The sequence below is a fragment of the Ctenopharyngodon idella genome, chromosome 18 (assembly GCF_019924925.1).
Source record: "Ctenopharyngodon idella isolate HZGC_01 chromosome 18, HZGC01, whole genome shotgun sequence".
Classification (NCBI taxonomy): Eukaryota; Metazoa; Chordata; class Actinopteri; order Cypriniformes; family Xenocyprididae; genus Ctenopharyngodon; species Ctenopharyngodon idella.
This window is the reverse complement of record NC_067237.1, coordinates 23,824,864-23,851,806: the sequence shown is the minus strand read 5'-3', so window position 1 is coordinate 23,851,806 and position 26,943 is coordinate 23,824,864. Positions and strand designations below refer to the sequence as shown.

Sequence of the window (26,943 nt, the reverse complement as noted above, 5' to 3'; positions counted from 1 at the left end):
CCTTCCCCCTATCCATACTCTCTCCTGTGTTTGTTTGTGCTGCTGTGCTGGGGCTCAGGGGGCCGCTCGCCATCTCTTATTTAAAAAGATAAAAAAACCTTCCTTCCCTTTATTCCCTAGGAGATGATGTCGACAAGGACACTGGCAGGCTTTTCCTGGTATTAAATTCACTTCGTCCCCCCCCCACCCCTCTCCTTGGTGGAAAATGTGTACTGAGTTTGGAGCGAGTGCAGCGGGGGGGTTGGAGTTAAGGGGTGGAGAGGTTAAAGGAAAGAGTTAGAGCACCGCCCCCCCACCCGCGGGCCCCTGAGGACCTGATTGAGGCCCCTTCGGTCTGTCCCGCTGGGGGAGCGGGCCGGAGGTACACCCCCCGTTTCCCTCTCTCTCTCTCTCTCTCTCTCTCTCTCTCTCTCTCTCTCTCTCTCTCTCTCTCTCTCTCTCTCTCTCTCTCTCTCTCTCTCTCTCTCTCTCTCTCTCTCTCTCTCTCTCACTCACTGTCTTTCTCTCTCTCTCTCTCTCACTGTCTTTCTCTCTCTCTCTCTCTCTCTCTCTCTCTCTCTCTCTCTCTCTCTCTCTCTCTCTCTCTCTCTCTCTCTCTCTCTCTCACTGTCTTTCTCTCTCCACCCCGTGCTCCCTGAGATAGAAAAACAACCCGTCCCTCCCTGGCCCAGAGGGGAACAAGAGAAGGAAAGGAGAAAAGAGAGAAAATGAGCCAGGTCTGACACTGGAGACTCGAAGAGATGGTGGTGTGGAGGGGAGGGGGGGTCGGTCGAAGGAAAGGAAGAAGAGGGAGAGAGAGAGTTTATAGAGACAGATGCAGACGCTTGTCATTTTTCGAAAGACAGAGCAGGGAGGGGGGAATTGTTTTTTATAAGTGCCATCAGAGCTGTGAAGTTGAGCATTGTTTTTCCTGCTTCCTGTCAAAGAACCGGAGCGGTGCTTTTGGATGCGTTCACACACATACACACACACACACTCACACACTTTGAAACAATAGCTCTAGAGACTTTGCTTTGTCAACATATAGGACATCGTCTGACGCACATTTGCAGGGATCAAGTACATTATTACTCACACACACACACACACACACACCCCGACGCACACAAGCACCCAATTTGTGTGCGTGTCCCCGACTATGATTCATTGTGGAAAAAGGCTGCTCATATCCCCGTGCGCTGGCCGATAGGGGCTGTAATGGTCTTGAATTGAATTATTTTATTCATTTCCTCCCTCAGCTATTGGTGGGCCGGCAGGACCTCTTAACGCAGCCAATCAGATGGCTCTGTCTGTTCTCCCTTGGTCTCACCCACACTGGGCGAGTCATTGTGACCTCACCCGTAATGTGAGCTTTTTGGTCACCTGTGTATTGCTCAGGCAGAAAGGGAGCTGTTGTGTTCTGGTTTTATTTGGCAGCGGGGCACCGAACCAGGCCTATTTATGACCCTCTTAATGGCCTACGCTGTCAAACTCGGCACACGTTAAACTTTTGTCGAGGCCAGAATGAAAGAGAGAGAAAGAAAGGTATGTGCTGCACTCAGTACAGTACAGGGCTGTTTCTATAGGCTTAGTTGGGCCAGAAGTTTAGATTTTTACTTGCCAATATTTTGACTGGTCTCCCTGCAAAAAATGTACATTAAAGTAATTTTTAGAAACAAATTTCATATGCCTTAGAAAAAAATATTTAAAATGACGTTGTAACTTTTTGGGACACAATGACATATTTAAGGCTATATCTTCAGAATGACTGCCTGAATGACTCATCAGTGTTAAGGAAGGCCTGTATAATTGGCTGGTTTTATGTTTACCTGACCCTGATAATAATAATAATAATGGGAAAAAAAGGAATAGAAATTCAAAATGGAAAATATTTATTTTTAAATGATAGCAATATTTCACAATATTACTGTTTTTATTGTATTTTTTCAGATAAATGCTGCCCAACTTCATTCATTCATGCATTCAACAGTAGTGGTGTAACAGTACACAAACATGACGGTTCGGTACGTACCTCGGTTTTGAAGTTGCTGTTCGGTATAGCAGGGGGAGAAAACTAAACATAAATTGTGCCAAATTTGCCTCTGTTTTCCTAAGGATAAAAAAAATCTTAGCTAATGCTGTAAACTATATAAGGAGTCCTTACTTGCACATTACAATATTAAAAGTTACGATTAAAAACATAGCCCAAATTATTAAATCAAGTTGCTATTTATTTTTAGACATTATCAACACAAAAAATAAATAAATAAATAAATAAAATTGCATGTAAATTGCACAAGGCAGCTTTTGCATTAACTTATAAATCTAATTATAAAGTTAATTTTCTACTCCCATTCATTTTTAAAATATAATAATTTACACAGTTACTGTCATAACTTGTTTTCATGACAAATTTACTTAAACATACATTAAATAATCAAAACATTACTAACAAGTTAAATATAATGAATAGGCTAATATAGTGCATATATGAAATGCTTTTCTCTAGAGTTCATTTATCTAGCGAACTAAAGCTACATGATATATAATTCTCAAGCTGTTTTATTGATATCTTTCTGCAGTTGAAACATTGGTTGAGAGATTACATGTAAACATAACGTCGCTGCTGCTTCTACTGCGATTTTCACTGGTAGTAAACAGTGTTGCATTACCACACGTGCCCCCTTATGGATTGGAGTATGGATCGCCTGTGACTGACTGTATTCGTCTAACTGCATAAACCGAACCTTGACATCCGTACAGTTCGTTCGGGACGAATACATGTACCATTACACCCCTATTCAACAGTCATAATGAAAGTTTGCAAACAATGTAACTCTATAAAAATATTGATTTCCTCTTTGCCATATCTGTAGAAAATTATAGTATAAGGTGCAAAACTTTTACTGCAGTGGTTCTCAACTCCGGTCCTGGGGACCCACTTCTCTGCACATTTTTTTATGTCTCCCTTATTTGACACAGTCAGTTCAGTTCAGTTCAGTTCATGGAGCTCTTTCCTAACGGGCTGATGATCTGAATCAGGTTTGTTAAAAACAGATGGGTCCACAGGAGAACCACTGTTTTACTGATTTCTTTGATGCTTTCAAGACTTTCACAAGTCATTCTTACAGATTCGCTAAAACCAGCTAGGTATTATTACCTTGGTGACATGTTTAAATCACTACACAACATTGGCCTGATTGGGCAAGCGATAGTTCAGTCTGGCCCAAAATGTCCCATTTTTTGTTGTTGTTGGGCTTTACTGAGGCAACTGTAGAGAGCCAGAGGACTGGCAAGATCTGTTAGATGACACAGAGTGAAAAATCAGTCAGTCTCCTGGCCCCTTCATATGCTCCGTCCCCTCTGGAATCTAACCTGAGCTGGATTCAGGCATGCATTCCCCGTTTGGTGACTGGGAACGAGGAATGAGAGGGAGGGTGGGAGCAGGACAGGAGCGATGATGACCGTCGGCTACATCGCAACCCCAAAATGGCCCTCTTTCTCTATGATGCAGTGGGCAGTTTAGAAAAGAGGACACAACCAAGAGATCCATCTCTCTATCCCTCAAGTGCTTTTGTGTGTCTTCCTCTCCCTCCGTTCGTGTCTCGCTGTCTGTCTCGCTCTCTCATTTGTGTCCCTCTCTATTTTTCTTCATCTCCTTGCATGAACCTCTGGAGGTCCATAATATATTTTTAATTTCCCCAAGGCAGCGACAGGAAAACAGTTTTAATGTGTGAAGAGGAGGTGTGCGTCTCTGTGTGTGTATGCATTAGCATGTCGCCATGCGTGTATATTTGCGCGTCGACATGTGTACGCGTCGCTCGCACGTTCACGTGTCAGCTCGCAGAACCATGGGCTGGAACAGGTGATGGCATCGGTGAGCAGCTGTATGGCTGTTTGTGTGTTCTGTGTGATTTAATTCCCATCCTTCCATGACGCGCTCTTTCATCATCTCCCACTCTTTCTTCTCTGGGTGCACGAGCGTTGGGTGCTGGGTCTCTGGAGGAGGGGAGACTGGTACAGCGTGGCTGGCAAGCCAGGGTCCCGAGGGGCTGTGCGGTATTGTGGAAACACAGCTAGCGGAGGCCAGCAGAGCCAGAGAGAGAGGTCTACTTGCTTTAAATAGGTCCCGTGTTTACCGCGTTAGGCCCTGCGCTCCCCCGAGAGACCACGTGCATGCACTGCACCTGCTCAAGCACTGGGCCATCAGGGGCCCTTGTCCCAACTCCAAACCGGAATACGCACAATGCGGATGTAGATGCACCATACATGTGGCCTTAGAGCTAGTGGTCAGCCAACATGGGTTATTTAATGGATGATGACAGTTTATGGAGAGCAGGATGACCATTATGTTTCTGATACATACATACACAAAAAAAAAAAAAATTGCATTGAAAACAGAAAAAGTTTATTATCCATTGACAGGGCTGTAGGTATTTGAAATTGATACAAGGACGAGCTATTACTTGTTTATTAGACAAGATGGAACAATTGGTGGCCATTGCGAATGGTCTCAAATTGTCAAAAATGGGCAGATTAATAATAATAGAATAATAATTAACATAAATATTTATAAATATAATTTTTTTTATTCTATTTTAGTTTAGTTCGTAGGATGCGTTTGAAGGTGCTGGTGCCATGGAGTCCATATTAAACCTGGATCGCCTCTCTGTTATGTCTTGACGTGGTCCAACATCATTAATGTTTTCTATCAGGGAGCGCGTCTGTGCCAGTTTTCAGGGACAGGATGAGCGATGAATTTCGACAGGTAGGCTGTGTTCGTGTGATGAGATCAGACATACCTAATCGAGCTTAGAACAGCACTACAATTCCTTTGGTCTCTCTGACTAATGCAGCCTTGATCTGGTTTACATTTGGCCACGTCTGGTTTGAGTGTGTGTCCGTGTGTGTATTTGTGGTGTAGTTGAAAGACAGCCTTGTGCTTTAATGTTTTCATAGGAAAAAAAGTCTTGTTGAAGTTGGAGCTGCTATTTTTCCAGTGTAGTACAGTGTAGCTTGTTCTTTTGTTGGGGTTAAGTTGTCTTCTGGTGTGTGTGTGTGTGTGTGTGTGTGTGTGTATCTTCCCCAAACCAAGCTTACTCTCACCTCATGTTAGTTGTACAGCACACACAACTTTTCTTCTGATCTCTATTTCTGTCTCCTGCTTTCTTTTCTCTATCGGTTGACACACGAGTGTGACCTCCATATGTGGATTTCCCTTTTTAGTACTTTGAAATAATAAAAACATACATTCAATTGCACTTAAACGCACACACAGTACAGCATAACTAAGAGCAGACACAGTGGCGGAAAGGGAAATGGAGTTTTAAGGGTTCTGGTCGTAAAGAGAGTTCCCTAGCTAAGGTCTTGAAACGTTTTAGCTGAGTTGCCGACTTGCCGTCTTAGTGAGCAAAACCCACAATGCAAAATGGAAAGCTTTTTATTGCATTATTTAAAGATTATATGAAATCAAAATTTGACATTTGTGGCTTTTAGTCCGTCTATTATCTTTGATTTCTATTATTTTTGCAATCCTAAAAGTTGACAAACTTAATTTTTACTTGATATATGCACTTAAAATTTAGGGTTTTTTTTTTTTTTGCTTTCAGGATGCAAATAAAAAAAGATACTGTACTCACTCATTTTGTCCAATCAGATGTTTCGTCTAAAATTCAATATAGCAAACTGCGCTTGTCATGCAGATTCATGGCATTTTATATTTAACATTTATTGTGCATTGTGGGCGATTATAAAGACAACATAGTTGTGCTGTTGGATCTGTGGCTCTTAGTAGCACTAAAGCATCTTCTTGATCTTTTGTCACTTTGTCATTTCTGTGGTCCTCTCATCAGTGTGGAGCATGCCTTACGGTGTCCATTAAGGGCAGCATCACACCAATGCTAATTATTTCCTGCTCTCATGATGGAAGCTGCACCACACTTTAAAAAAAAAAAAAAAAAAAAGACATATCAACCTAACGAGGGGTAATTAGCAGGTCCCTGTAAGGCGGGGCTGTGCTCGGCAACATGACTGCTCTGTGGATTCTGCTAATTCACTTCTCCTCATCTAATTACCCCACACAAACATGGCTGTTTGTCTTTCCTGAGAGAGAAAGTGTGTGTGAGGGGGGGGTTTGATTGTAGCAGCCCCCCCCCACACACACCAAACCACCACCGCTATCTCTCTCTCTCTCACACACACACACACGACCTGAGGCTCAACTTGATGTAAAACAAACACAACCATATTTAATATAAAGCATAAGAAAGGGCTATTAGTAGATCTATGAATATTATACAATATTATAAAAAAAACAATCATTAATATATAATGATAATGATAAACTGCTCAAATCAGAGTTTCAGTCAGACCATATTGTAAGTGTGGTTTAAAAAGTTGGCCGAGCTTTATGAATATTAATATTTTTTTCTTGCATTAGAATATGCAATCTACCATTTTTAGAAAGGATGCTAACCCTTGGGACTGTGTTTAATGACTTCAACTCTTGAGCACCATTGAATTACTTTGTAACATATGAATATGAATATATCCTCTGTTAAAAATGCTGCAGCTATTTTTGAGACAATTGTTTTGAAGCGTCTTTACGTTTGTGAAAGTGGGTATGTCTCAAGAATCTAAGAGGAAACAGCTGTTTTTATTTAGCCAGTCGCAATTCTTGAGACATTTCTGGAAAAAAAAAAAAAAAAAAAAAAAATTATATAATATATATTGTTTCTTTTATAAATTGTTTCTTTTTTTCTTTTAATTTATTTTACATTTTTAATGAAAAATGTAAGTAAAATGTATTTTATTTTTAACAATGCATTTTAATTGAAATTAAATATACACTAAAACATTCTGGGTTAAAAACAACCCAAGTTGGGTTGAAAATGAACAAACCCAGTGATTGGGCTGTTTTAACACAGCAGTTGGGTTAAATGTTTGCCCAACATGCTGGGCAGTTTTATTTAACCCGACTATTGTTTAAAAATGACTATATTACTAAATTAACCCAAAATAGGTTGGAAATTAAAATTCAGACACATTATTACTAGAGGCAACAGTAAAAATCAAAAGGTGAACATTTATTAATAAGCAATTTAATAAATATTTATTGTGTAATTATTATTCATTAAATTTTGGGTTCATTTTAAGCTAGCAAACTTTTAAGTTTGCCATTGGGCAAACATTTAACCTATTCGCTGGGTTGGCTATTTTCAACCCAACTTGGGTTACACTCATTTTTTAGAGTGTATATTGTTTGCTTTTTTTTTTAAGTACACATTTTTTGAGAAAATAGTTATTTTTTGCCTCAATTAAGAGTGAATTTGTGTGTATGTTTATAATACCCTTGTGTAGTGTATGTTTATGTTGTTTGCATCTGTTTTGTAAGTGTATGGTGGGTATATGTGTGAGTTTTTGGTGCTGGGACAGGCTGTCTCTCAGAGATAATGGCCTGCAGAGTGAGGGACAGGAGCTGCAGCTGGCTGTGAGAGAGTGAGTTGGGCTCTGGGCACATCCCCTGCTGGGGACCCCCAAACACTCATTAACACATTGGTCTTGCACACACGAATGAGGACAGCAGCATGCACCCTAACTTAAAGTATTGATAAAATACTCTCCCACATACATGAACAAAGGTGTGGTGGAAAGAGCTTGCCACCTGGGATGGCAAAGTCTCAAAAGAGCACTTGTGTGCTTGATGAAGTCTTTGTCATCAACATACCAAGGTCTACTCTGATAAATGGAGCTTTCAATCAAGTTCGCAACACCGTTGTCCACTAACCCTCACCGAACACACACACACACACACACACACACAAGCAGAAGCGTTGTGTCTCTTTGGCTTGTTTCTCACCTAGCCCTCTCACAGTAGAGGGAGTCTAGGCCCTGTTGTGAGGTTCGCCACTGTGTGTGTCTGTCCTCTACCTCTAGTGTTGCAAAAGGACACTGAAGGGACAAAATTGCCCCTCGTACTCATTTAAACCACTACAGCTTACCTGAGGCACAACATTATAACAATATTAAACACCACATTATGTCACTAACACGTTTCTACTACATTAAAAACACAAATAGCAGCACACTTACCACAGGCTTGCTAGCTTGACAGCTATTACAGTAATGAAACACAAATAGCCGCACGGTCTCTGTCAGGAGCGGCGTGTTCTTGAGATATATGTTAGCAGGGTACAGAGCAGAGTCGAAAATTATATGGGAGAGCATAAAAAGAACTGGTTCTTTTGAATTATTTTCTTTAAAACATTAGTCTCTTTGGACTATATTCTCAACAGCCCTGATTTCTTTGAGCTTGACTGTGCCACAGCCTGTGTTTAAAACGCACCGCTTCAGAATGATTCCACTAAGCCTGTTTGCCTTGACCTTAAGTCTCTTCTGCAGGTTTTTCCTACGTGGGCGCGTTAAACTGAGAGTGTACCCAAAATTCTGTCATTCACTCTCCCTTATGTTGTCCCAAAGCTTTTTTCTTCTAAAATTTTCTTCTGTAATTTGTCATTTTCAGTGCAGTTGTAATTTTTTCAGTTAATCATTTGATTCAGTTCTCAAAACTAGTCTGAATGAAAACTAGTCCAATTCATGAACTAGAAAAAATTATATGAGAATAGAAACTTAATTTTTTTTCTGTTTGTTGCACAAAAATATTGAGTGGCTTCTATAAACTTGTCTGAGTCATGCAAGCCATGTTTATGGTACATGTATGGTTCTTTTGTGTCCTTTTTTGGCTCTTTTTGAAACCTTGAAAGGTTAGTTCACCCAAAAATGAAAATTCTGTCATTAATTACTCACCCTCATGTCGTTCCAAACCCGTAATAAAAACCCATCTTCTGAACACAAATTAAGATATTCAGATGCCCAGAAAGCTACAAAAGACATATTTAAAACTGCTTATTTAAAAGTCATGTGATTTCAGTAAACGAGGCTTCATTATGTCATAAGTGTTTCGAAATTTCAGTGGTTCACCACTGAGGGAGCATGACTTTGGCAGTTTGATACACGCTCCGAACCACTGATTCGAAGCAAAAGATTCGTAAAGCTTTGAAGCTTCATGAAGCAGTGTTTTAAAATCGCCCATCACTAGATATTGTTGAATAAAGTCTTTATCTTGTTTTTTTGGCACACAAAAAGCATTCTCGTCGCTTCATAACATTAGGGTTGAACCACTGTAGTCACATGAACTGTTTTAAATATGTCTTCAGTAGCTTTCTGGGCATTTGAAAGTGTTAATTATCTTGCTGTCAATGGAGGCCTCACTGAATTTGTGTTCTGAACATGAACAAAGGTATTACGTGTGTGGAACGACATGAGGGTGAGTAATTAATGACAGTATTTTCATTTTTATGTGAACTAACCCTTCAAGTCCCCATTCATTGTAAATGAATGCAAAAGAGCATGGAAACATAGTCTTCCAGTTTTCCCACACAAGAAATATGGCATTGGAACAACATGAGAATGAGTAAATAACTGTCATATTTTTTTGGGTATGCTATCCCTTTAAAAATTTCAACCTCCAAATGCGCAAAATAAAAAGCGAGCCACATTGGGTGAACTCTAATTTCGAAATGTTCACGGACCTCACCTCGACCTGTGCCCCACCCTGCGTCCATCAGCCTCTCCTCGCACCATGCACCATGTTTACGCACGCATTTGCGCTCGTGTGTGTTTGTCAAGGCCGCGGTCGGAGGTGGAACGACTGCAGCTGAGATGCGTGATGCGTGTGTATCAATCTTCCACTGCAGAGAGAGAAATGGAGCCCTGTAATGACGGTGGCCCTGCACTCTAATGGAGTGTGTTCTGGAGGGCCCCCTCTAGAGACTCCCCTCCCCTCTTCCCTCCTGAGAGGGCATACGCTTACGGGAAAGGAGGAGGAAGAGAAGGCAGTAATGAAAGGAAGATGCAAAAAGAAAATGAAAAAGAAGGATGGAGGAGTTTAAAAGGTAGTGTAGAGCATTCCGCCGGCCACTTTTATCCTCATCTTCATCTCCTCCTGCACGCCAGCCCCGCTTATGACCGGAGAGATGGAGGTATAGAGAGAGGAGAAGGGTAGGGAAAGGTCCCCTCCTGCTCCTCCCTCGTTGCCATGGTAGCAGGTTGTGCTGGCATGTGCCTTGGTTGGCAGTGCCTGTACCTCTGGCATGAGGGTACCTGAGGGAATCAGGGTGTGTGTGCGAGTGTGTGTGATTGAGTGAGGAGAGGTAGGGAGTGTTCGAGGGTTACTGCCACCATCCATTTTCCCCAAGATTAGAAGCTCTCATGGATGAAATAGTGTAGTTAATGCACCTTTTGTGTGTTTGCACGTGTGTGTATGTGTGTAACCGCTGCTCAGGGCTCTATCAGTGTAGTGTCAGTTAGGGGCCGTTCTCCTCCCTGTCCAGACGGTGTTCTCACCACTGGACAGATGGCCATACCCCTCCTACCCCCTAGCCCAGCCCGCACCACCCTCCAAACCACCACGACGCCCCCACCTTCACCCCCACCTCTCTACCCTCTGCTCTGGTGGGGGTGAAATAAACTAGAGCACCTCAACGCTTCCTTATCCAAATGCCCCTCCAGATACCGAGCCCACCAACCCCCCCCCCCTCACCCATTTCCACCTGCAGTCCGGACTGGGCTGGGGCCCAAAGCGAGGCCCAGGCTCTCCTCTGGCCAGGCTCCGAACCGCAGGCCCCATTAGCGTGGGCTGCTGCGGCGCGGCGTAATGCAGTGCCAGTCCTGGCCAAATTAGAGCTGATCAGAATGTGTGGAGCACAGGAATGGCCACCTCCTGCTTCTCTCTGATTGCACAAGTCCAGGATGATTAGACAGGATGTTAAGCCCGGGGGAGCCGGTGAGCAGCCCTCCCTCTCTCCGGCCCCCACTTCCTCCCTCCCTTTCCCCGCTCCCTCTGCCCTCACGTTTCCTCCTTTCCTCTGCGCTTTTTCTCAGCTCCTTGGTTTCCCTTGTTGTCGATGTTTTTTTTTTTTTTCTCTGCCTATTTGATTTCTTTTATTCATTAATACGCGTTTCATATTATTTTCCATTGCAGTGTATCTCTAGTGTGTTTCAGGTAGAGCTGATCGCGCTTACACTCATGTAATGGAAAACTGGCTGCGTATTGCATCAGACGTTGCATTAACTGAACAACATGTTCTGCCATTTCATGTATTTGTAACATTCTGAATGCTTGCTGTCATTTTTACAGATTAAAATGATGGTATTTGGTGTATGGCATTATTGCGTTTTGAAACATTCCCACAGTAAAGGATGCTAATAGGGATTAAGTTTTAAAGTTCCCTTGCGATTATGGACTGGGAGAGTGATGTGAGTGAGAATTTATGGGAGAGAAACAAGAGATTTCAAGTGTAGTCCAGTGGAATAATTCATGGGTTATTGGTCATTAAGTCAGGTGACCTGATCGTTTGACTGTCTGTTGTTTTTTTTTTTTTTTTTTTTTTACATTTAAGTCAGGATGAAAAGGAAGTAGCGACAGGGACTTGGTTCTATCCATTGGTTGTTGATTGGTTGGGTGCAGATCTGAATGCGATCTTGCAGTCATTTGTAAGAAAGAGATGAGGTTTAAGCGATCTAAATTATTGGCGAAGTCTGGAATGTGTTCGGTTTCACTGAAAGATCAAGTTTTGACACATTTGATTAAAAATTACAAGGCCACAACATTTTTAAAAATGAAACGTATGGATGGAATAATTGTTCACAATAAGATCAATAACATGCATTTATTAAAATATGGTCAATTTAAATAATTTTGTATAATATTACTATTGTATGCACATAACAAAATATATTAGCATTGACACCTTTGTCCAGTGTGGTCAGAATGGTCTCTGATGACCTCCATATGTGGTCTTGGTAATCACAATGCAATCACCTGGCTTTTAAAGTGGTCAAGTGCTATCCGATTACGATCTGACCACCGAAAGCGCATGTTAATAGCAGGTGTGACGGGAGCCTTTGTGTCTTAATTTGGATCAATTTTATCAGGGTCTCTTTGCTCTCATTCTGTCTCACAATCTCATACCACCCCACATTTTGTATGCCGTCTTGTCTCGCTTCCTCTGTCTCTCTTTCACTCTAACTCAATCTTGCTCTCTCCTCCCTCTTCCTCCAGTCTCGTGTGTAGTCCTTTCAGCGTAGAGCCTTTAATGTGATAATAAGGTGTGAAAATGGAGCCACAATGGCGGAAGGAGGATTGCAGTGGCAGATTTCTCCACTGGTCCTTACTGTGTGCCACGAGCGACTGGGTGGCTCGCGCTCAAGCGGCTCTCAAAGCCTCGGGCCCCTCTCTTACACTTCAGTCTAGAGGCTCATGGGAGCTTTGTAGTTTTGACTGAGCCTAGACACACTTAGGGTTGGGATTTATACTGAGACTGAGAAAAGTTATCTCTTTTAGGTCATTGTTAACAGTGGAGCTATTCCAGTAATGTGATACATTTTTCTAACAATTAGCAACTCTTTCAAATGTAGTATTGGAAAGTTAAATTGATTCAAGTGAATTGGTTAATCCTAAATTATTCTTTACCTCATATGCAGTATTGGAATGTCTGATTCATACTAATGAATTGGTTCTCTTTCTCTCTCTGGAAAGTCTGAATCATTCTATGGAATTGATTCTTTCTTTCAAATGCTTACGTATCAGTTGGAAAGTTTTATTCATTCGTGAATCAGTTCATTTACTGAATTTAATTCCTGCACAATCATCTTTGTAATGAAACAGCATTTTATGTAATATTTGGTTAAATGCTGCTGTTCTGACTTTTTTTTTTTTTTTTTTAGATTTCTAGTTTAATTTCTCATATTTCGTTTTCTATTTGTATTAGTTCTGTTTTGTGTAATTTTGTGTAATAGTTACATTTTGACAGCATCTCCATTTATTCTTTTATCCAGTCTCATTTAATCAAAACCCTCATCGTGCTTGAAAATACAGATTATATGTGTATGTATATACACACACACACATATATGTGTATGTATATGTACATAGTGCAGTTGACTTCTTTTTCAAAAGAGTAGTTTACTAGTTTACCTACTTCAATTCTTGAGTTCTAGTTTGGCAATCTACAGTTTCAAAATAGCTTCGCCAACACTGGATACAACCTGCTTGATTTTTTTTAATTTTTTTTATTGATTTACGTTTTGACAAGTACAGTAATTTTTGCTACTCGTGACATTTGCAAAAGCTCTGCATCAGCACATATATGAAGTACAATATGTAACAGTCAAGAAATAATTGTTACAGTATGATTTACCTGTCAATAGCAATCCCTTGACCTGACATCTTCCCTCTTTCTCTTTGCGGTTCATGTGTGTATTTACATAGATGCAGCAGTGTCAGAGCGAGACTCTGATAGAAAGGAGAGCCGGGTGACGGGTGAGGACGGAGAACAGAGTGTGACCAGTCATGACGAGAGGGTGGGAGAGGAGGATTTAGATGACGACTCCATCTTCACCTGTGACAACTGCCAACAGGACTTTGAGTGCCTGGCAGACCTGACCGAGCACCGTACCAACCACTGCCCAGCAGGTTTGTGTATGTGTTGTGTTTCTCCACTGTCTTTGAAGGCAAAGTGTATTTTTTTTCCTCTATGTATCCTCCTATCCCAGTTTAATGTGCCATTTGTGGGGTAACTTTTGTAGATTGCCACTTTTTTAAAATCGGCCACAGCAAGCATTTCACCTACAACAATCAATATTCATGCAACTTATTGAAGATGCAAATAATTTTGCATTGTGGGAGAGACTACCTGTTTAGATGTACAATGGCAGATGGGGGAAGTGTCAACCTACTTGAAAACAATCATTATTTTTTTTGCAATTTTGTGTGGTTATGCTATTGGCACAAAAATTATACACTACTTTAATTTCTTGTTTCTGAGGAAATCATAATGGCAGGAGGCAGAAGTTGGTATAGTTTTTGAGGCGGTGGGGTTACTTAGAGGCCGTTGGCTGTTCTGGAGTCAGTATGCTCCCTCAGGAGAGTGGTGTTTTAAAGCTAACACGCAGTACACGCACACAATAGCCGTTATTACAATCGCGGTAATTAATGAAACGCTGAAAGCGGCCCTGCAGGGGCATCTGCTTCCTAGCAGATTAATCAAGGGCCTCTCCTTAACGAGCATAAAAACTGAGGAAAAGAGGGGGAGAGATAGAAATATATATATAGAGAGAGAGTGATGCCATTCCAGCAGTCGTATGCAGTACGTTTATTGAATGATCTTGCAGTGTCTTTTCAGCTATATAAAATTCTCAAAATGTGGTGCTAGTGGATTATTATCCACAGCCTTCATCATACCAGAGCACACATGTTTCTGAGGGGACACAATACAGCATGACACAACCCTTTCCCCATCTCCTTCCGTTATTTTAGCTACTTCCAAAGTAATGAAATCATGGCCCTAGATTTTAGACACAATCTCAGTTTTGGAGTCATCAGAGAGATGCATGTTGTGTATTGGAGGGGAAAAATAAAGAGTGAAATGAAATTAAAAAATGCAGTCGTTCCCAGGAGTGTGTGAACTGGAGATTGTAAAAGAGGGTGCTTTTCAGTTGGAATGAGGCAGTAAGACTGCATGTCTCGGCTGCCATATCATCCATGTCCGTCAAAGGACATCTCAATTTAAAGGAGTCAGCCTTCATTTCTCGTCCTTCATTCGGCCTGTTTTGAAGGATGCATCAAGTGTATCCTTCGTGTCCTCCAATCACCCACAATCTTTTGCACACATTCCAGACCACAGAATGCTTGTCATTACATGTACTGCATTAATAGAAACAGGTTTTTCATATGAATTATTTTTCATATTATATTTTTAATAGATTTTTCACAACGTGACTGCGGGGACAGAAACATATATGATGTTACCATATGCATTTTACTATACCGTCTTATTATAAGATTTAATGCTGAGGAGGACTTTAGCCTACAAGCCTTCAATGGACTGGACTAGGAAGGACACAGCCTCACTAGAATGCAGCCTTCTGTTTGAGAAGCACCCATAATCTGGTGCTGTGTCTGAGGGATTGGACCGATCACAAACCTTCTTCCCATTTTGTATTATTATTATTATTATTATGACTATTATTATTATCAGTGTAATTTTAGTATTATTTCTATACTGTTATATATTTTATTAATATTTAAATTTTATTTGCATATTTTAAGATTTTGTTTTAATTTAATTAAATTTTTTGGTAGTTTTGTTATGTGCTTTTTTTTATTTTATTTTTTTATAAATATTACCATTTAGGTTTAATTTATTTATATTTCAGTTTTAGTTTTAGTTTTAGTTTGGTTTCAGTTTTTATTTATTTCCACTTAGTAATTTTAGCGCTCATTTCATTGGCAAGACAATATTTTTTAATTTTCATTTACATTGTTTTTTCATCTAATATTTGTATTTTATTTTATTTCTGCTTTATTTCAATAAACAAAAATTGTTAATAGTTTTATTTAACAATAATAACCCTGATTATTACTTTTTAAATTATTCTAATATTATAGAATATTAAATTAATTAAATTAATGAATCTATTAAATTAATATTGAATAATGCAATTATTATTCAATATTAGTTTAATAGAGTGTCCTATTTATTTTAAATTATTTATAACAACAATAATGACAACAACAACAACAAAAATAATGATAGCAATAAATAAAAAATCATTTGCAAACCCTTTCAAGTTCTTGACACACTCCTGGGAGCTGGTCATGTGGGAGAGAGAGTAGCATGCTGCTGGTGACTTCATCTGATAAGGGACAAACACACGCCATTTTGTGTGTGAGTGTGTGAGTGTGTGTGTGTGTGTGTGTGTGTGCGTGTGCGTGTGCGTGTGTGTGTGAGGGAGGCCATGTTGTGGAGAGCAGTGGATGGTTCCCATGGCCCCAAGGAGAGCCTGGCCAATATCAGCACACCAGCAGAAGGCTCATAAAGCCACTCTATCAATTTACGGTTATTATTATGACCACATGCCCGTCAGAGCAGGAATATTCTCGAGCACAGCCGTGCCACGCCACGGCATGAAATGAAATTTCTATTCCCTTAACAGAAGACACCGTGGCTATAGAATTACACCTGGAATCCCATCATGTGTTTGTGCGTGCATGTGTATTTGGCATGTCCGCCTCGTATTTGTGCACCGTCCTCTTTTTTAGCTTCTCGACAATAATATAACCTCGCTAACCATCCCTACCGTCATTGTCTTTCTCTGACTGTCCCTCCATCCCTCTCTTTTTCTTCTTCCCCCTTGCTGCCATTGATCGCTGCTAATATGAGTTCCACAGGAGACGATATTGGAGACGAGGAACGTCTGCCTTTCCGTCCCTCCAAATGTCTTTGGCTCTGCCTTACCCCATTACACTCCTAGCGTTTCCATCTCCTCCTACTTTCTTATATATCACTTTAACTTCTTGTGCGCTCACTCTTTTTCTGCTTAAGGTTAACAGTTGGGTTCAAAAGTCTGATATCACATTGAAAATCTGGAATACAAAATCATTTTTAAGCCTAAAAATAGACAAGTTTTGGGATTTTTAAAAATTAAAATAGAAAAAATATGATTTAACGTGAATAAGAAATATTTATGATTCAGCAATTCAGGACTGCATTTTTAGGTCACAACACAAATAAGTACATTTCTGAGATTGATCATGTGACTCTTTGTACAAATAGTTAGGTGTTTTATCATGTTTTACTCAAATTTGTGGAGTTCATGAAGTTCAAATGCTCCTGTCATTAATGCAAACATTAAAGCAAAAAGACATTCTGAAGTTCATATTAATATTGCAGTTCAGCTTTTCACTCAAATTATGCTCATAATATATGTGCAAAATAGAAAAAAAGTTTAAATAAAAGTATTTTCTTAGTGGTCCCAAACTTTTGGGCCCCACTGTATGTTTTTAATATGTATTACTACTGTATTCTAGCGTTTGTATGTTTGTGTTCAATGAATGTTTGTTTTATTTGTGCGTAATGTAAAGGGAATAACTAATGTAATTTTAGAAATTACTTACTACATTTTTGTAACCACGGTTTACACCATTCAAAGGTTTGGTGTTGGTAAGATTTTGTTCAAATGTTTTTAAAAGAAGTCTCTTATGCTCACCAAGGCTGAATTTACTTGATAAAAAAAAAAAGTAAAAACAGTAATTATTTTTTATTTTAAGTATTTTTTTTCCCAGTATTCTTTGAATATAAAGTTAGAAAACAGCATTCATTAGAAATAGAAATCTTTTATAACATTACAAATGTCTTTACTGTTACTTGAATAAAAGTATTAATTAAAAAAAAATGACCCCAAACTTTTGAACAGTAGTTTAAATGACCCTGCGTCCCGATAACATGTCTGTTTACAGGATTACAGTGTAAGTGTGTGTGTTTGTGTTAACTTTGCTGGCAGTTGGACAGCCTTATATTGTCTAGTGTGTGTTTATATTTGTCTGTGTGTGAATCTATCGGGTCATGAGTGTGGATTAGTGTTTGTGTGCACAAGTATGTGAATGTGTGTGGGTGATACAGGAGTGTGTGTGTGTGTGAGTGTCATACTGTGGGCTGATTCTGAGGGGAGGCTCTACTGGAGGAGGAATCTGGAACACTGGCTCCCTGAGGAGCGCTTGGAAAAAACCTCAGATCAAATGGAGAACATTCACTGCGCTGCTCCGCTCCACTGCCCTGCAACCGGCCAAGGTTGGGCCCTGGCTGTTAACAACACTCACCTCACTCTCTTGCTCTCTCTTTCTCTCTTTCTCCCTCTCGCCCCCTTTCCACATGTCCCCTGTGGCATTGTGAAGCTGACCCCTCCCTCTCTAGTCTGGAACAGAAGGCCCTATAGCCTCCTGGGTTTGGCTCAGTCGAAGAAAGAGGCCCAGTTTAGACTCCACAGCACAGCATGTGGACCAGTAGGCCCGTTCAGGTGTCCTCTCAGCCTCGTTTTTACTATATGTGTAGCCTTTATTGGTCCACCTTATCCATGTTTTGTATATAGCAGTGTTGACCACCCTGCGAGCTTTCTAAACTCATGTGGAAGGACAGGGGGTGAGCAGGAGGCACAGATACACACACACACAGAGGTGACCGCTGCATGGCAGCTGAGCTCTTCTAGCTTGAAATTAGAATTCCTCCTCTGACCCATTTCTCTCTTGATCAGTTCATATTTTGATCTGTATAGAAAATAAATGTCAGGATGTGTCTTCCTGAAGTAGAGCGGACGAGAAAGACTGAAAGACTTCGGGGAGTAAGCCAGAGAATGGTTGAGTGAAGCAGGCAGCCGTGTGGGTAAACGAGAGAGCTGTCAGTCAGCTGGGGGGGCGGGTTCTCCACCTGTCAGATACAAATAGGAGGCGAGTGCTAATTAACCCGCCTTCAGAAGACTGAGGGGAACGGCAAGCGCTCCAGAGAGACAGAATGAGAGAGAGGGAGAGAGAGAGAAAGAGAGTTGATGGTTGGGGGGGTTAGTAGTCAGTAGAAATAGCTCTACACAGCTCACACACTCTCTGTCACTGCTCCGAGAAAGAAAGAGAGGGTGGGAAGACAAATGGCTCCTTTTTTTTTTTTTTGGCCTTTTTGCCACTTTTATTTATAGGTATAGTCAAGAAAGGACATGAAGTGATGGGTAGAATAAGGGGGAATGGGGTCAGTAAATGTCACCAGCTGGATTCAAACTCGCATGGGCTGCATATGCGCTAACCGCTAGGCCGCAGACTTGACAGTGAGGTGTACTCTAAGTTGAGATGTCAGTTAGCTTCAAACTTGCCAGTACTCACATTTTATTATTTAATTTAGATATATTTTATTGAAATATTTTTAACATGTATTTGTAATTGTGTTTAAGCCTCTGGTGCTCTTTGCGTGTCAGATTTTTTTTTTTTTTTTTTTTAAATGAATGTACTATATTTTAGTTTGATAATGTTTTTTATTTAATATTTTGTATTTTTAGGGGATTTTATGGTACTAAATTATATTTATGCTGTAGTTATAATCCATTTATTCACTTTTTGAGCATAAACCTGAAAATGAAATTTCCAACTTGAACTGTCATAAATTTTAAATTCTTTAGAGCACAGACTTATTTTTAATCTCTTTTCAAAGGCGACACTGGGCAAATTATTGCTGAAGTGAAAAAAAGTTAAAAAAAAAGTTAACTTAAAGTTTGTTTATTATTATGAAAAATGTCCAAAAATACTATTTTAATTTTTTTATATATATTTTCAAAATCTTGTTTTACTCTAAAACGGCAAGAATATCAAAGCCATAAATCTGAACAAGTTGTGTTCCAAATTTGCGCTTGATATATCAAAAAATGAGCTTTCAGTAAGATTTTGTTTGGCCACAGTACCAAAAGTTGTCACTAGATGAAATTCTTCTTCCATTCATTTCTAATGCAGTCATTTTTGTCTGCGAGGAGCACAAGACTATTTTTTTCAGAACCATTTAACCTTTTCGATTCATGTCCATGATTTTTTTTTTTTTTTTTTTTTTTTTTTTGTGTTCACATAGCAAGTGCCAAAACCTTTAGTTTTGTTCCATTCTGATAAAGTAAAAAATTCTTCAAAAAAAACAAAAAAAAACAAACATTTTTTGTCAAAAATGACCAAAGAGCAGCAGATACTAGTAAATTTAATAACATTATTACACTTGATTCAGTTTAGTTAATATTACTTAATTATTTGTATTTTTTGTTTAATAAAACTACTATATTGAATAAATATTTAAATAAAATATTTTAAAAATAAACAGAACTTTGTAAATGGGTTGTGAATGGTAATCGTATCCCATTCGCTTTTTCTCTTTAAGCCTGTAACATTTAGTGCACACTAACTCATTTACTTCTATAGACACTCTGACACACACAGAGCGGTGTGCCCTCTCATCTGCTGGCAGGCTTGGTGGGGAGTTGTGCGTCTGGCATGCAGTTGAAGTGTAATGGGGGTATGTGACGGGGCCTCGGGGTGGTTCGGTCCCCTGAGAGTGCAGTCACCCCCTTCATTTTTTCACTAAACACACACTCGCCCAGGGCGCTTCACGCCATGAATACATATCCCTTTTCCACTTATCTATCCTTCCATCCATCCATCCGTATGTCTGTCCGGGCCAACCGAAGACCCCCCAGCTCCTGCCTGTCGTCACGACAGCAGCTGAATCCAGGGAGGCCAAGACTCTTATTAAAGTTGCAGATCATTTTTCTCTCTCTTCATCCTACAGAGAAAGAGGAGAGTAGTTTGTAATTTGATCTTGCTGTGCTAAGAAAAAAAGCTGGACAAGGACAAATTAGTACCTTAAATAAGCTTTATTGGCATTAGTGTATTAGTCACATGTTTTAATAAATGTGGCTGGACATAAATTTGTATGTTAAAGGAATTTTTTGGGGTTAAATACAATATAAGATTTATTAAATTAAGCATGATTGCCATGGAAAATAGTTTTGACTTGGTTAGTGAAAACCAATAAAAACGCACGCTTACAGTGCCCCTTTTCCTCCGACAGGGGGCCAATCTGGAATCTTTTCGTGTGTCTCAGTTGAGCTGAAAAAATTGGCTCCGCACTGGCCCCTAAAAGCTGCTGATCTCAAAATAAAATTTTATTTTATTAAAAAAGCATTTAATTAAAATAATTGATATCATTTTACATATATTTTACACACACACACACACACACACACACACGTATAATTTGTTTTTAATATAACACAACATTGCATTAGAAGCAGATTGTAATTGCACTGAATTAAATACTTAAGATGTTAAAATAGATGTTAACATATGTTTGTACAATCTGTATGGCTCATAAACAGACTTTGTGAAGTTTATTTGTGGACAGCTTTTAACATAATCAGTTACATCATTTGCTGTCAAGTCAGCGGAAATGCGGTCTGAAGAGAGGTTTGCAGATCACTGGTTGAGCTTCACGGCATACCCCATATTGCCTCGTAGATCTTTATTGTAAGCACGTAACTGTCTTTTTTGCTTTTACAAATTGTGAGATGAGCTGAAATTGTTGTCTGTGGTAATCGACAGCATGCCACGTTTGTCTTGAGCTGTATTTGCTTTATGTGCGTTTGCGGCACCTATATCAGAGGAGCGCGTGTGTTCGCTTCTGTGTGTTTGCACAAATCAGACTACGCGTGTTCCCTCAAAGTGAGAGCTGCTTTGTGTGTTGGTCCTCCCTTACCCCCTCCATTCTCTCTCTCTCTCTCTCTCTCTCTCTCTCTCTCTCTCTCTCTCTCTCTCTCTCTCTCTCTCTCTCTCTCTCTCTCTCTCTCTCTCTCTCTCTCTCTCTCTCTCTCTCTCTCTCTCTCTCTCTCTCTCTCTCTCTCTCTCTCTCTCTCTCTGAGCCAGAGGGTGGCCTGAAGATTCCTCCACTAAGCCTTTGGCACAGATACAAATGCAGTCACAGCTGGTTGTAAACTCAGGTTTTCCAGGGAGAGCAAGAGCCCTGCCTCCATAAGAGAGAGAGAGATTGAGGGGAGGGGAGGGGGCACAGCATGCAGGGAGAGAGAGAAAGGGAGGGGGTGAGACGAAGGAGGGTTGTTTCAAAGCACACTGGAAGTCATTTTTCATCACAGGGTTCATTTTTCACGATGAAGTTCTTTTCTCTCTCCTTTTTCTCTTTCCCCATCGCTGTCTTTCAGAGTCTCTTTTTCGTTTCCTCTCCTCCTCCTTCCATACGTGACTCTACTTATCTTGTGTTTACCCCCCCTCGCTTGCTCTCCTAGCCCTAGATTTTCCTCTTCCCCCTCTTATAAAATATGGATGGCACCAGTTTTGGGAGAGTTGAGAGGCTCTCTGGCAGAGAGAGCTTGCTCTGTCTCTGTAGAGACTCGGTTTGTGCATGCACCTAAACACTTCACTGAGCAATCTGTCAACATGTCAGCAACACATGTTTTGTAAAAAAAAAAAAAAAAAAAAAAAAAAAGAGAGGAGGAGAGAGGGGAAAAAAGAAGAAGAAAAAAAATCGCTTCCAGAGGGAGTAATGGCTCCCACCAGGACTCCGAAAATGCTTTGAATTCAGCAGATTTCTATTGCGGGGGGACTCCCCTGGGGTGCCTTTTTTACAATGCCTGCATTTCAGAAATTTGAGCCAAAGACCCCTGGGGGCGTCCTTTCATAATGCCTGAAAATGTAGGGTTATATTGTGTGCAGTTCCCCATGGGGCCTTTATTAATACCTGAATTCTGAGGGACTGGAAATTACACAGGGACTCTGTGGGGGCCTGCGCTCGCACCAGGAAGGGAGAAAAACTCTGTGGGGACGTTCTCTCTTCTCTTCTCTTCCTTTTCCTTCCATCCTCTCCTCTCCTCTCTCGTTTTTTTCTTTCCTGCTCCACGCAAGAGCGAAATAAAAGAATTTGCCAAAGGACACAAAAAAGGAGCGTGTGTGTGTTGGCGGCAGCGTACTTGTATTCAGCTTGCCTTCTCGGAGGGAAAAAATCAGCCGATTAAAAATGTAACTCTCTCTTTCTATCTCTCTCTCTCACTCTCTCTCTTTCTCTCTCGGCTGCTGTGTCGAGCAGGCGGGCGGAAGAGGGGAGAGTAAATATTTGGTCTGTCTGCGTGTGCCCAGGAAGAAGCCAAAATCTGTTGGAATATCCACACACAATTTTTTCCCGCTCGTTGGAGAGAGAGAGAGTTAATATTCCTGCCACCAAACGCACTCATTTGTATTCATTGGCTATACGAAGGGTGTGTACGGACAAATAAATGTACAGATAATCAAAGTACACAATTACAAATGTATTTCTTTTGGTGCTCATCCACACCAATATGCATAATTCATGCTGTGCTTATTTGCGCAAGCTCTGGTCACGCGTCCTTTTTGTTTTAGGGTTCAAATCGTCTCTCTTTTTTCTGTATCAAACGCATGTACTAATGCATAAATATTACTCATTCATACATAAAGATCTCTGCTCGCCTCAGGAAGTGCACTAGTTCGAAATGAATTTTCTGTAGATCAAATTAAACTTTCCATTCCTAGATGCTGACTGCTCAACTTTGAGCCCCAAAGTCAGTTGAGGCCGTGTCTGCTCCCATTGAGCGATTGTAGGTCCATTCTAAGATGGCCGCCCTTTGTTGGTTTTCCGCAGGGATGAGGTCTTTGTCAGAGGCTCTGTGGGCGGAGGAGGTCAGGTGTTTCGGTCTTCCGTTGATCGCCTTGCGTCTTAGTTAGGGTTTTGTGTGAGAATGTGACCCCTGGTTGGTGGGTGTGACCTCGGTGACCCCGGGCATTGGAGAATAGAGCCATCACCAGGTTCTTTGCGGGGAGCCGCGGTAATGAGGAACAGCCTGTTCTCTCCGATTCAGTCCTTTTGCCCCCTCCTTCTCTTTCCGTCTCTCACCCTGTAGTGGATAACCCAAACTGCCCTCTTTCTCCACATCTCCCTCTCTCCAGCTCTCCTGCAGTGTCCTTTCTCCCTTTCTCATTTTCTTTTCACTCACTCCCCACCTCCTGTTGAGTTCGGCCCATTTGCCCCCAACTCCCTCGCTCTCTCAATCTCTAGCTTCTCCATTATAGTTTGTGGCTACTAGCTGTGCTCCTCCACTCCTCACTGGCTCCCTATAGCCAGCTTAGTGTGGGCCGAATGTGGGCGTGGAGTGGGCCCCTGCAGGTCCGGTCCTCAAGATGCGCCATTGCCGGCATTGTTACCATACAGTATGAAGATGCGGTCAGAGGGTGTTGTATGTCAACACACCCCGGAGCTGCAGACCTTGGGTACTTGCACACATACACCTACTGTAGACCCGCATACTCTTTCACATTCTCGCACTCAAGGGGCCCAAAATCGCACACACACAAACTCTCACATACATACACACACTTGGTGCAGTGGAGCCAAAGGGCAGTGTGCCAGGGGGAGAGCTGTTATAATAGTTTTAACCCTGCGCTCAGGTGTGGCTCGCCTTTGTCAAGTGAAATGTCAGGAAAAGCAGTGCCCCTGGGACGTACGCACGGAGAGAAATGGGCAAGGCTGTCTGAATCCACACTCTTTTCAAAGAGCCCCAGCCTTTCCCCCTCCGCAGACAGACCAGAGTCCATTAACCACGGCCGCCAGCGTACATGCTCACACACTCGCCCTTATTGACACACACTTACTGATTCAGCACGCAGACATGTGCACGCCAGTAGAGATGGATACATACACGCCCTTAAATGCTTTTCCGTTTGTCATGTTTTGTTACTTTTATTAAATTGGTGTTCGTTCGAGTGTCTTTACAGGTCTGTTCCATAACCTAGTAGTTGCCTTATAGTTGCTATAAGGCAGCATGCAATCTGAAATGAACCCTCTTAAGTGACAAATTTGGAACTCTACATAGGCAGCAATTTGCAAATAATGCTCCTAAAGTGAAGCACAGTTGTTCCTGGTAGAGTGTTCCTGGTATCTTGATGTTTTTCAGTATTTATCTACACTCGTCCGCCATCTTGGATTATTTTTTTTTCCTGTGTTCCTCCAGGAAAGTTTCTACCTACGAGTTGAGAAATTATAATTATGTCATGCGTCCATTGATTTTGGTTGTGATCAATTACAATCAATCAAATTTCTCTGTCTTTTTAACTTCTTGACAAAGACAGGGAGCTTTTTTAGCACTAATGCTACATAACAAAGGATACACATTAGGTATGTGATTTTATTTTGGTCATTCTTGTGCTGTATCATCTATGTATTTTATTACAGAGAATGATGGGAAATGTAGTTTACTGTCTTCATAAACCATTAAAAGTTGTTTTTATTTTAATACACAAAATTCATACAAACTAAATTGTACAGTCATCTTTTACAATTACAACTGACCCTTCGCAAAGAACCCTTAGGTATTATCGCTATGTCCGAAAAGCCATGGTGTATTTTTCATGGTGCAGTGAAAAATACATTGTTGAGCAAAGAGGACACTGACAACACGCCGACAGACAAGACAGAGGAGGTTACTTTTGGTATGAAACAAAGTCTTAGCTTTCAAAATTTGTAATTTTTTTAAAAGAAATTCAAACAATAAATACCATTTTGTGCCTCTTTAATGTGTCGTGACAGAACGCTGTAGTGCCTCAGTTCAAGCGACACTTAAAACCGATCACGTCCTAGTTATTGCACGAAATAAACATGAATGGACATCAGAATCAGAAGGTATGCTGTTTTATCCACGGAAAGACATTAGTACACCATTTTTCAAGTTCAAGTCCACTGATGTTAATCTACTAATCTCTGGTTTGTTTGTCAGACAAAATGGAAGATTCGGCGTTATGATTGGTCAGATCGCCTGTCAGTCAAACTCCCGGTGAAGGGTGAATTGATCAATAACAATTTGTTTCTCACCAGTTATTGCTAAGGTAAGCAGCCGCTAGGATTTGGAACAGAACTTAACAAATGATCTATTTAAGTGTCTTATCTCTTCATAATGTGGCGGCCTATCTCTTCATGTGGTCTCATGATGTGGTGGCTAATCAGTCTGTTTTGTAGTAACACAGAACGCCGGCCTCCAATACTGTCAATATTACATCTCCTATGATTTGTGCAATCTTCACATCTCACATAAATACATCATATATCGCATATTCTCATTTCCGTAGTTACGATATATCACAGCTGATATTTTGCACACGGCCCTCACTCAATAAGTGTCCACAAATGATAAAGAAACTCTTTTCCAATCTTCCCATGAGGACAGCCCCCCTTGGGGACCTCTGCCAGCCTCAGGCAGGCTCTCAAACACCCATTACGCCCTCCCTCTATTTCTCTTGCACATACACGCACTCATACACGGTGACGTCAGTGGCTGGTTGCTCCCCTGGGTGCCAGGAGCAGTCTTTGTTCCCCCTCGTTTTCCCCCTCCCCTCCAGTCCTGCTCCTCTCCATGTCCTTTGTCCCTGGAAATAGCCATCCAGCTAAGTGCCTGATTGGAATCCTTCGCATCTTGGCAGGGTCGCAAGGGGGGGGCGTCCATAACCACGAGGGAGTGAGAGATGGATGGATAGTAGGAGAAAGAACAGGACAGGTCTAGATTTAGAGCGTAATATCGGATGAGGGAGGGCATGTACGTTGTTTTTTTTTCATTCTTTCAGCGGAATTAGTGCGGTAGGTGCGTATTGTTTTGTTGAGGCTAGTGACAGTGGAGCTTCCCGGGAGAAACGGAGAAAGGGAAGTGCATGATGGGGGTTGAGTGTTCAAAGGAGATGGCCCTCTATTGGGGTTAAAGATCTGGAGAATCCTTCTGCTGTTCCTTCGAGCTCAGAGCCTTCTCTATCCACCCTGCCTTTGTAAAATATTTAAACCTGTTTCTCATTTCTGGGGAGGATAGGAAACTCACTGCTGAATAAGTAACCAGACCTGAGAGTGGGTGGCGTCGCAGACACAAACTCCACCTCGGAAAAGACGATAAATGCAACCCGATGAGAAAAAAACAAAACTTGTCACGTTATTAGTCTTGGTGTCTCGCCATTGCCGCCTTTCTTTCTTTCTTTCTTTCTTTCTTTCTTTCTTTCACTCTTTTTTTCGCTCTTTCTTTCACTCTCTCTCTCTCTCTCCCTCTCTTTTATTCTTCTCTTTCTTTCTTTTCCCTCTATTTAATGAGAGCAGCTCCAGTGGAGCGCAGTAGGGCCGTGGCGGACCTGCTCTCTAGCTGGCTGGTGGGAGCGCCCTGCTCAAGTAATGAACTCCCCCAGGACACAGCACAGCAATGCGGGCCTGTTTCCACACTCCGTTCCCAGGGCAGGCCGGGACTGCTGTTGCCGCCGCCGCTGCTGGGTGGGGAGACGGAGAGAAAGAGAGGGAAACAGAGAGACTGGTTACCCCCCGGTCTGCTGCCAAAGCGTGCGGCCTGCGAAAGCCTAGATAAAGTGAAGTGGGGGTTTGAAGGAGAGGGAGTGAGCGAGGGAGCGTCGGGAGGCTCTGACAGCTGTGGGGGGCTTTGGGTTGACTGGTGAGGGGCTGATAACGGGTTGGTACGGATCGGAGACGACTAATAATCCACAAGCAT

General features: G+C 41.3%; 1 protein-coding gene across 9 annotated transcripts in view; it reads left to right on the top strand.

Annotated features, from left to right (window-relative positions):
• Positions 1–26,943, top strand: part of znf423 (zinc finger protein 423) — a 170,371-nt gene that overhangs the window by 35,831 nt on the left and 107,597 nt on the right. For 5 of the 9 annotated variants that reach the window (XM_051869698.1, XM_051869697.1, XM_051869696.1 and 2 more), the window contains one exon: positions 13,310–13,519. In XM_051869698.1, coding sequence (XP_051725658.1) covers positions 13,310–13,519 — 210 coding nt within the window. Of the gene's footprint in view, positions 1–1,360; positions 1,525–13,309; positions 13,520–26,943 lie in introns of those variants that run through there. The other 4 variants (XM_051869699.1, XM_051869693.1, XM_051869695.1 and 1 more) reach the window with 2 other exon arrangements.